This window comes from Sprattus sprattus (assembly GCF_963457725.1).
Source record: "Sprattus sprattus genome assembly, chromosome: 7".
Classification (NCBI taxonomy): domain Eukaryota; kingdom Metazoa; phylum Chordata; class Actinopteri; order Clupeiformes; family Clupeidae; genus Sprattus; species Sprattus sprattus.
This window is the reverse complement of record NC_137926.1, coordinates 442,501-454,572: the sequence shown is the minus strand read 5'-3', so window position 1 is coordinate 454,572 and position 12,072 is coordinate 442,501. Positions and strand designations below refer to the sequence as shown.

General features: G+C 47.5%; 1 protein-coding gene across 2 annotated transcripts in view; it reads left to right on the top strand.

The window, feature by feature from the left end:
• Nucleotides 1-12,072, top strand: part of palm2akap2 (PALM2 and AKAP2 fusion) — a 103,920-nt gene that overhangs the window by 71,545 nt on the left and 20,303 nt on the right. Inside the window, exon 1 of one of the 2 annotated variants that reach the window (XM_080842160.1) lies at nt 11,303-11,407. The exons of the other annotated variant lie outside the window; for it this stretch is intronic. Within the exon in view, the coding sequence (XP_080698286.1) occupies nt 11,387-11,407 (21 nt within the window). The 5' untranslated portion in view covers nt 11,303-11,386. Of the gene's footprint in view, nt 1-11,302; nt 11,408-12,072 lie in introns of those variants that run through there. 2 annotated transcript variants of the gene reach the window in all.

The window sequence follows — 12,072 nt, the reverse complement described above, 5'->3', positions numbered from 1 at the left end:
TAACCCTGGTACTATGGGTGAGGGGGAGTGATGAATGTTACACATTGCAACTTGTATAAGTGTTTCTGTTCCACAGACACCATAACTACATCTGTGTGTGTTTGCACATCACAGTCTCTTAGTGTTCTTCTAGGGTTACATCTAACCCAAACTCTAACCAGACACCAGAGTGTTTAAAGGGATTGAAAAGGCTTTCATTTGTGAAGAATATTGCATTTGATTGCATTTGCAGGGGACTAGTATAAAAGTATGAAAGTAAGAAGAATATGTGACTGCATTTGCAGGGCACTAGTATGAAAGTAAGAATATGTGATGCATTTGCAGGGGACTGTATGAAAGTAAGAATATGTGACTGCATTTGCAGGGGACTAGTATGAGGACCAGTAGACTTAAAAGCACGGGACACCAAGCAGACGTCAGTGGAGCCAAAAAGCCTCAGGCTGGTGGAGTTCCTATTTTTAGTGGCTCTATTCACTGGCTTGTCAAATGTATGAGTGGTTCTCTGTCCCTCTCTGACACTGTATGTCATGTAGCCACAGGAACATTACACAGTGCCTTTCTCTCTGAGAATTCTGATTTTTTAGTTCATGTTAGGCAGCTTCACTTGTGTAGTCATTTGTTTGCATCAGTTATTAGCATTAGCAAGGCACAGAAGTCAAGGAAGTGCAATGGCTTTCTGAATTCCTGTAGGTCATTTTGTTGTCATGGTAACATGGGATGCTCAAAGAGAGGAACCAAAGGAAATATCTCCGTTCTAGATCTGAATTGGTGAATTTGGTGAGGAGCGTGAAGAGAAAAGACAGTGACGGCGACGGTGACCAGTGTTGGTTATGGTGACCAGTGTCGCCACGGTGACCAGTGTTGGTCATGGTGACCAGTGTCGCCACGGTGAGCGGTGTTGGTTATGGTGAGCGGAGGTTGTCATGGTGAGCAGTGGTTGTCATGGTGAGTGGTTATGGTGAGTGGTGGTTGTCATGGTGAGCGGTGGTTGTCATGGTGAGTGGTGGTTGTCATGGTGAGCGGTGGTTGTCACGGTGACTCAGTGCTGTTCATGGTGAGTGGTGCTGGTCATGGTGACTCGGTGACTTGCACGTGTCGAAGCAGGTGGTAGGGCCTCTTGTTTGGGTACACACACACACACACTCACACACACACCTCTTGTTTGGGTACTGTTGTGGGCGTGCTCATAGATACGGAAAGAAGTGCTTCCTTCCATTTGCTGACCCTTTGCATTGTGCAGGGAAGGGTTAGGGTTAGTGTGCAGGGAAGGTAAACAAATCAGCTGTTTCCTCCCTCACTCTCTGTTCTCTGCATGCTTTATGGAGTGCTAACAGGTAGCAGCACAGCCATTTATATGCGCCGTTTATATGAGCCCACAGCACACACACACACACACACACACACAAACACACACACACACACACACACACACACACACACACACACACACACACACACACACACACACACACACTACTTGTATTGCTCTCCAGATGGACGCACCAGGAGCACCAGGACAGGATGCTCCTGTAAGAGCCACAGCTCGGCCTGGAGAGTGTGAATAGCAGGATATTTTCTTGCATCCAAAACAATCGCTCTTGTCTTCCGTTCGTTCTTGTCTTCCGTTCGCTCTTGTCTTCCGTTATGCATGTTTCCCCCTCTAATTGGTGATTGTTTAAGGGACCCACCGGAGAGCAGAGTGTGTGTGTGTGTGTGTGTGTGTGTATGTGTGTGTGTGTATGTGTATATTTACACCTGTGTGGACGAGCCGCCTGAAACAGCACAGATGCTGCAAGCTTAATGAATTATGCAAGGAAGCAGAAACAGAATGATCTGAAATGGAAAGGAACAGTTTATTCCCCTTTTACTGCTGTCTGTGTGGACCGAGCCGTGAACAAGTCCAGCATTGCCTCTGGAGCACGGAAGAAAGGGGAGCGTTGTTTGATTGGCTGTTGAGCTCAAATATCAACAACCTTTTGCCAGAATCGTGTACTGCAAAGAGACATTTGAAAACACTACAATTTCCCAAGTATAGAAGTATAGAACTTACTTAGTTTTCTATATATACAGTATATAGTGTATTCTGTATATACTTTGTCTGCTGACTGAGTCTTCTACACTCTTCTCCAGTTCCTCTTCACTCAATTTGTCCACATAAACAAGCAGAGATGAGGTCAGTCATCCCACAGCTGAACATGACCTGTCCGGGCCCTCAGCCTTCTGACCTTTAACCTTTAATCTTGTCTGTGGGCCCTCCCACTCACCTGGACTTCTTAGGTGGACCTGACAGAACACATTCCCAGGCCAGGGGGTTATGCAGGGTTCCTAGGCAACTATTGGCTCGCAACCTACCCTCTACCAGAGAACTAGAGAGCCATATAATTGCCTTTGATACTAAGCTCATTTTGGGATCACAGGGCTCCTGAGAATGACTCTATGCTGCGCTCTCTGCTGCCTCTACTGCTGGAGCTGCTGCTGCCTCAGAGGCTGCTCCTGCGAGGAGGAGTGCTTTAGAGGAATGCGGTCCCTCCTGGTGTGGCAGTGCCTTTGTTTGTGTCCGTGCTGAGGAGGCACTCGTTGTCTGATAGCATTAATTAGAGGAGATAACAGGCACGCCGCGGAAGAATGCGCAAGGAGTGTTTGATGGGATATAACATAGTGTGGTGGCAGGCGGGGAGCTGAGAGGAGTGAGCTGAGATGCTGAAGTACACGCCACCCTGGCAGGCTCTCTGTCTGTCCATGGAGAAAAGCTCACGGGTAAGAGGAGATCTTTATGCACATTTGGAGATGAGCTGAAGCCCTGTTTAATTATGTTGGGAAGAATAATTTGATCTTACTATGGCATAAACTGTGAAAGCTTTATTACTGTTCCTTTATTACATCTTAACCTGCACTTCCACATTGGGTTAACCCTGCCGTAAACTGTGCCATCTGCCATCTGTTCTTAGTCCAGATGTGTGTGTGCAGATGTGTGTGTTTATTTAAATAATCTTTCTAAAAGCTTTTATTTGTTGCATTAAATTAATTCATTTTTAAATATTAAACTGTTTGACAAACAGCTGTTTGGGAAACAACCAACTCTTTAAAATACGTAGCAAAATCCAATTTCTATTTTCAGTGTGTTGTTAGCAGTAACTGTATTTTGCTGAGAGGTAACATACAAAGACATATAAGTTTCTGCGAAACATCGGCAGAAATCCGGGCTCGCTACTGAGTCCTAACGTCAACAGCCATGTCTCCAAATTTAGATCAGTCGAGATGTGCTCCATTTCCCTCTTCCCCAGGGGACAGAGAAAGCAGGTTAGCCACGAGTTCCAGGACTATTTTGCAAGGACAGAAAAGAATGTCCCCGCAAGGCAGACGAAGAGAACATTAAACAAACGCACCTCAGATAAAGGCCGATTCTGGAAAGGGCATAGGCCGGAACAGGACCAGAACAGGACTAGAACAGGACCAGACCAGGCCAGAACAGGGCCAGAACAGGACTAGATCAGGGCCAGAACAGGGCCAGAACAGGGCCAGAACAGGGCCAGAACAGGGATAGAACAGGGTGGGAACAGGGCCAGAACAGGGTGGGAACAGGGTGGGAACAGGGCCAGAACAGGGTGGGAACAGGGCCAGAACAGGGTGGGAACAGGGCCAGAACAGGACCAGAACAGGGCTAGAACAGGACCAGACCAGGCCAGAACAGGGCCAGAACAGGACTAGATCAGGGCCAGAACAGGGCCAGAACAGGGCCAGAACAGGGCCAGAACAGGGATAGAACAGGGTGGGAACAGGGCCAGAACAGGGTGGGAACAGGGTGGGAACAGGGCCAGAACAGGGTGGGAACAGGGCCAGAACAGGGTGGGAACAGGGCCAGAACAGGATCAGCAGTCAGATGCTGTCAGGGACAGATCCATCATGAAGTCCTGAGGTTTACTGATTGATTCTGCCCTGCAGTCAGTTGTTATGATGTCATCATGTACTCAAGGTGATATCTGCACCCCACAGCCTACTGACTTCATTAGTGCTGCCATCTAGGACGCAGTCTAACACTTGAGCACATACAGTATCTGACCTGCTTAAAGCGCAGTACATTTAGAGCAGTGTAAATCATCATTAATAAAACATTCTGTAAACATTTGAACACAAAAATATCTCTTAGCTATTATTTTCTTTTTGCTCATGTGACTTTTTGCCATAATAGTATGATTGAGTTTTTAGCATTTGATGTCTAGCACGTTCTAATGTTGATCATGGTGCCATGGGATGGTGTTGCCATGGAGATAGACATGGATCAGTTATACTGAAGGCCGTACTGTGGGTGGTCAGTCACAGTGTGTTTGGACCAGTTATCCTATAGGGTTAGGGTCACAGAGTGTGGTCCATGACCCCTGTAATCTGGTGTAATTCTGTCTTCACCGACCAGGAAGGACTTGGACTCCACATAAGCCTGGCAGCTTAATGGTATTTAAAGACAGGGATGCACTGTCACGTCAAGCAGCCTTAGGGACAGTGATGGGCTATCTGTGTGTGTCATACCTGCCTTCTCTTATGTAGTGTTGTCTAATTCTTGATCCTCGTCTCCCGATATTAAGGGCACCTGACTATTGAGTGCTGCCTTGCTCTCTATCTTGTCAGTGTAGATGTCCCATTCCACTCCCCCTACATGTGTGTAGATGTCCCATTCCACTCCCCCTACATGTGTGGAGATGTCCCATTCCACTCCCCCTACATGTGTGGAGATGTCCCATTCCACTCCCCCTACATGTGTGGAGATGTCCCATTCCACTCCCCCTACATGTGTGGAGATGTCCCATTCCACCCCCCTACCTGTGTGGAGATGTCCCATTCCACTCCCCCTACCTAAGTGTCTGTGTAGATGTCCCATTCCACTCCCCTACCTGTGTGGAGATGTCCCATTCCACTCCCCCTACCTGTGTATCAGGGTAGATGACCCATTCCACTCCCCCTACATGTGTATCTGTGTAGATGTCCCATTCCACTCCCCCTACCTGTGGCTTTACCTCACACATCCATGTTGGACTAACATCAGTCAGCAGTCTCCTGTTATCAGGCACGGCACCATCTGACATGGCTGTGTCTCTGCACATGGCCGATCAGGAAGGGTAAGATGAGCCCCCCCCCCCCTCCTCCTTAATTGGTTATCTATTTCGGAGGCACTCGTGTCAGTCCCTGGTCATGCACAGCCTGGGGCCGTCCACAATGCTCATGTACCCCCCACCCCTTCGCTCATCCACTGCCCAATGGGGCGTCATGCTGTTAGGGTATCAGAAACAGCTGACCAGATGACCCCCACCTTCACCAACCCTCACCCCCACCTTCACCTAACCCCCTCCCTGCTCTGTCAGATTGGAGATTGCACTGAGTGCAGTCTGAGAGGCCACGGACAAACTGTCAGCTGCGTCTTCTCCTCCTTCCTCTGTCCTCTGTGTCAGCTGCGTCTTCTCCTCCTTCCTCTGTCCTCTGTGTTAGGCGTCTGACTGATAGGTTTGCTAAAAACAGACCGTTGTCCAGAGCCAGAGGGGTAGTCAAATCCATCAAGCTTGTCCTAGCACTGGTTGTATGAAAAAAAGAGAACATTTTCAATTTCTTGTTCATTTACTAACCCAGATGTATGCTTGTCTCTCGGTATTCATCTCACATATTTCTGTAAGCAAGTAGTTTGAACTCAGTACATCTGGCTGGGATAGGGTTAGGGTTAGGGTTAGCTTATTACATTAGCACTGGTTTTCTAAGGGATTCTCATTCATGTTTCCTTGATATCCAGTTATTATCCATTTGATCTTTAGTATTGTAAATGTTTGTAACTCTCCATGAAAGTCAAACTCAGGAACAGCATGTAGTTATTAGGTGAAGATGCTCTACATGTCTTTCACTGATTTCCGCCCTCACGACTAGACGGTGTTGTGTGTGACTGAGAGTCATCGACCCTCTCTCCCTCTCTCTCTCTCTCTCTCTCTCTCTCTCTCTCCTTCTCTCTCTCTCTCTCCTCTGGCCTACATCAGTGAGCCGCGTGATGTTCCCTTCTGGGCCTGATCACTAGGTATTGATCAGTCTCACTGGCCCAGTTATGGCAAGGCTGCTCTCTCTCGCTCGCTCTCTCTCTCTCTCTCCTTCTCTATCTCTCTCTCTCTCTCTCTCTCTTTCTCTGTCTCTCTCTGTTTATTTTATATGGCTAGTCTTCCCATCTTTCCCTCACTCTCTCTCTCTTTCTATCCTTCTCTCTCTCTCTCTTTCTCTGTCTCTCTCTGTTTATTTTATATGGCTAGTCTTCCCATCTTTCCCTCACTCTCTCTCTCTTTCTATCCTTCTCTCTCTCTCTCTTTCTCTGTCTCTCTCTGTTTCTTTTATATGGCTAGTCTTCCCATCTTTCCTTCTCTCTCTCTCTCTCGTTCTCTCTCTATCTTGTTCGACTGCTGTTGTCTTGTGTCATTGTGGTGCCCTCTTGATGTGAGCATTGCCTCACTTCTCTCATTCACCTACAGATACTGAATTACAAATAGAGATTGTGTTTTCATGGTATGCACTGCCCTTGTATCCGTCATCCTGCTATGTAGGACTGATGAAGCCATCATGTAGTTATATAGGACTAATGAAGCCATCATGTTGCTATGTAGGACTAATGAAGCTGTTATGTTGCTATGTAGGACTAATGAAGCTGTTATGTTGCTATGAAGGACTAATGAAGCCATCATGTTGCTATGTAGGACTAATGAAGCTGTTATGTTGCTATGTAGGACTAATGAAGCTGTTATGTTGCTATGAAGGACTAATGAAGCCATCATGTTGCTATGTAGGACTAATGAAGCTGTTATGTTGCTATGTAGGACTAATGAAGCTGTTATGTTGCTATGTAGGACTAATGAAGCAGTCATGTAGTTATATAGGACTAATGAAGCCATCACACTGCTATGAAGGACTAATGAAGCTGTCCTGCCCTGGCTGTGCTGTGGTTTAAGAGAGATTAGGCTGTGCTCTAATTGGACACCTGTCCATGCCTGTAATGATACCTTTCACTCTCTACAGCAGTAGGCCATGGTTGACCAGAAACAAACACACACACACACACACACACACACACACACACACACACACACACACACACACACACACACACACACACACACACACACACACACACACACACACACACACACACACACACACACACACACACACACACACACACACACACACACATGCCTGTAATGATACCTTTCACTCTCTGCAGCAGTAGGCCATGGTTGACCAGAAACTTGTTGTACTTGGAACTGAGCTTCCACTGGCCCTGCATATTTTATGTGTGAAAGCCAAAAGCTGAAGGGATCTGTTCAAGTGAGTGAGTGAGTGTGTGTGTGTGTGTGTGTGTGTGTGTGTGTGTGTGTGTGTGTGTGTGTGTGTGTGTGTGTGTGTGTGTGTGTGTGTGTGTGTGTGTGTGTGTGTGTGTGTGTGTGTGTGTGTGTGTGTGTGTGTTCAAGTGCCATTCCTGAAGAGAAGACGCTGCCACTGTATGCAGTAGCCTGTGAAAGCGGTTCCCCTAGTACTGGGGTCTTTCCCCTTGAGTGTGCATGATCCACTTTCATACCCTACTAAACTCAATGCAGAGCCCTCTGCAGACACACACACACACACACACACACACACACTCTGCAGAGGGACTCTTGACGTGTGTGAGCTATGCTGGGCCTGCCATGAAAGGGCTGAGGCAGGAGTCGCCTCTTGCAGGGAGGAGCGCACTCAGGATATCACCCCACACACACACACACACACACACACACACACACACACACACACACACACACACACACACACACACACAAACACACACCACACACACACACAAACACACACACATACACACACACACACACACACACACACACACACACCACACACACACACACCACACACACACACACACACACACACACACACACACAAACACACACACACACACACACACCACACACACACACACACACACCACACACACACACACACACACACACACACACACACACACACACACACACACACACACACACACACACACACACTCAAACACTCACACACACACACACTCACACACACACACACACACACACACTCACACACACTCACTCACTCACTCACTCAGGATATCACCCCACACACACACACACACACACACACACACACACACATACACACACACACACACACACACACACACACACACACACACACACACACTCACACACACACATACACACACACACACACACACACTCACTCACTCACTCAGGATATCACCCCACACACAACCACACACACACACACACAAACACACACACACACACACACTCACTCACTCACTCAGGATATCACCCCACCCTAAATTCTTCAAATCAACATCCTCTGCACGGACGGAATGCGCCTTACCTCTTATACCTCACACTAACCCTAACCCTCACACTGCACATTGTATGCATTGTTCTGCAGAAGTGCTTACACTCCCTTAGCAGCGGCCAGTTAGATGCATGTATGTAGTATTCAGTCAAGTATAATGCCAGCCAAATATAATGCGAGCTCATTATAAACTATTGTATGGTACATGAAGTAGCAGTAGCAGTAGCAGTAGCAGGAGCAGCAGTGGCAGTAGTAGTTGTAGCAGTAGTTGTAGCAGTAGTAACATTAGTAGTTGTAGTGGTAGTAGTTGTAGTAGTAGTTGTAGTGGTTGTAGTAGTAGAAGTAGTAGTAGTAGTGGTAGTAGTTGTAGTAGTTGTAGTTGTAGCAGTAGTAACAGTAGTACTGTAGTTGTAGTAGTTGTAGTAGTAGTTGTAGTAACAGTAGTACTGTAGTTGTAGTGGTAGTAGTAGTAGTCATTTGATAGCTGCGGTGCGAAAGATTGAGAGCATATGTTTTTCTCTGGTACGCTGCTTTGCTAATCTGTAGCTTTATCAGCTACGATTCAAAGAGTTGAGTACACAGCTGTTTGTATACATATGTACACACGTTTAATAACCACTTAACAGCAAAACATTTGCCCCCTGGGATTATGACTCCCCCAGTCAAGGAAGCGCTGGAAAAGGCCAATGAGCTGGTGAGATCTCCCTGGAGTGATGTCCTTCAAGAGAACACACACACACACACACACACACACACACACACACACACACACACACACACACACAGACACACACACACACAGTGAGATCTCCCTGCAGTGATGTCCTTCAAGAGAACACACTGGCCGCACAGAAGTGCCACTTAATAAAACTCAGACTGGCTTAATGGCGATCCATTGTCAACGGCTGAATTGAGATTGGCCATTTGTATGCAGCAGTGGGGCTGTCCTCTCTGCCCAAAATAGGCTTCTGGTTTGTGCCGCAAGGACATTTGGTTTGTGTGAGACAGTGTGCGAAACACACACACACACACACACACTCCCACACACACACACACACACACACACGTACTCTGACTGATTGAGTCTCTGATTAAAGAAGATGTTCAGGCGTGAGAACACCTCACAAACACCTATATGCGGTACACACTCACACACAGGCAAAGGGAATCCTTTCCACCCCTTCATATCAGATGTACCAAAGACTCCCATGAAGTGATGATGAGTACACATTTCCCTAGCCTCATTTACCTCCCTTGCCACCTCTCTCCTCTCCCTGTCTTCCCTCTCCTCTCTTACCTCCCCCCTATTCTCTTCCTCCCGTCTCCTCCTCACTAACCCTCTCCCCTCTCCCTGTCTTCCCTCTGCTCTCTTATCTTCTCTTCCTCTTCCTCTCCTCTTCTCTTACCTCCCCCCTCTTCTCTTCCTCTCCTCCTCCCTAACCTTCTCCTCTTCTCCGCCTCTTCGTCTCCTCCTCTCTAACCTTCTCCTCTTCTCTTCCTCTCCTCCTCTATCTTTCTCCCATCTTCTCTTCCTCTTCCTTTCCTCCTCTCTTACTTTCTCCCCTCTTCACTTCCTCTCCTCTCCTCCTCTCTCTTTCTCCCGTCTTCTCTTCCTCTCCTCCTCTCTAACCTTCTCCTCTCCTCCTCTCTAACCTTCTCCTCTCCTCTCCTCTCTTCCTCTCCTCTCCTCCTCTCTCTTTCTCCCGTCTTCTCTTCCTCTCCTCCTCTCTAACCTTCTCCTCTCCTCTCTTCCTCTCCTCTCCTCTCCTCTCTCTTTCTCCCATCTTCTCTTCCTCTTCCTCTCCTCCTCTCTTACTTTCTCCCCGCTTCTCTTCCTCTCCTCTCCTCCTCTCTCTTTCTCCTCTCTTATCTTCCTCTCCTCTCCTCCTCTCTAACCCTCTCCTCTTCTCTTCCTCTCCTCTCCTCCTCTCTTTCTCCCGTCTTCTCTTCCTCTCTATCCTTCTCTCATCTTCCTCTCCTCTATAGTCTCCCTCCTATCACATCTTTATAACTCTTTCGTTTCTTCCCTCCTCTCTACCTTCTCTCTTTCACCCTCCCCCATTTTTTTTACTTCTTCCATTCCCCTCCCTCTTCTCACCCCCCTCCCCCTGCCCCCTTGGCTCCCTACTGCATGCCTTTGTGAGGGGCGTGAGGCTGGGCTGCCGTCTCCCTCAGCATGGAGTGTGTGAGGGGCTCCCAGCGTATGGAGACCCTCCTCCCCCTCCTCGGGCCTGGAGTAGGGAAGGAGAGACGGGGGGCTAGGGGCCCGGCTAGACAGAGGGGCTTATTGTGTGAATGGGCCTAAAGGGAGAGAAGAGAGAAAGAGAGAGAGAGAGGGGGAGAGAGGGAGAGAGGGAGAGAAAGAGACAGGAAAAAAAGGAGAGAGATAGGGAGAGAGAGGGACAGAGAGAGCACACTCCCTTTTTTTAGCCACACCCCTCAGTCCATGACATCATAGACTGCACTGAGTGTAGTGAAGGAATGTGACTCGGAGGGGGGGGAGAGTTGGAGGGGGGGAAGAGAGTTGGTGGGGGGGGAGAAGAGAGGTATTGTAGAAGAAGGGGGAGTGCCTAGAGAGGGACAGAGGGAGAGAGAGAGGGACAGAGCAAGAGAGAGAGGGAAAGAGGGAGGTAAGCAGAAAGGGGGAAAAGGCGTTTAGAGCGGAAACAAGACAGCAGACAACATTGTGAGGTAAGTGTGTGAGAGCACACACTCACACACACACACACACACACACACACACACACACACAGAGAAGGGGGAAATGGTGGGAGAGGCCAGGAAAGCACTCAGCTGGGCAGGGAAGTGAATGTGTGTGGGTCTGTTCTGCCTTCTCTATCTCTCTATTTCTTGGCGAGGCTTTGTGTGTGTGTCTGGTCCACTCTGACTAGCAGCCGCTCTGGAGAGAGACTGATGAACGCTGCCTCATAGCTGGGACCCAGGGACATAAGAAACCACTTCTTCCTTTTTGTATTTGCATGTGCGCTGGAAGATGGGAATTAAGGATGAAGAGGTAGGGTCTACTGATATGATATTTTAAACAACTGTTTCTTTCATTTCATAATTTCATCTTTCTAGAAGTCTGGTTTACCTATTGCTTGACTTGCATTGTATGTAGTTCGTAATAATTATATCAGTACAATACATTTTTTAAGGAACATCACTTAATCGTCTTACAAGGGACATCTTAGCTGTTATGTCAAAGAGGAAATCTTTCAGGGTACACTTAAGAACATGTCACTTAAGTAAAAGCAATCAAATGAACTCTTGGAGAAATGCTAACTGATGAAGGTATTTAATGAGTGTCTTGAAGCTCCCAAAAGTCATTAAGTTATTTGTCCAAGATTGATGCTATTATCTTATCACCATCAATCCTGATGGCTCAGAGCTGTCAGTACTGTGGTGTTCAGACAGACACACACACACACAAGAGGAGTTATTTGTGGAGTTTGTTATCCGAAGTGTGGTTTGATGGCCCTGTCACCATCTCTGTTGTGATTTGCTGGGACATCCAGCATGTACTCTTTGTCATTTGTGTGTGTAGTGTGGTGTGAAGTTTTTGTGTGTGTATGTGTGTGTGTGTGTGTGTATATGTGTGTGTGAGTGTGTGTGTGTGTGTGTGTGTGTGAAAGGCATGTGTGTGAGTGTGTGTGTGTGTATATGTGTGTGTGAGTGTGT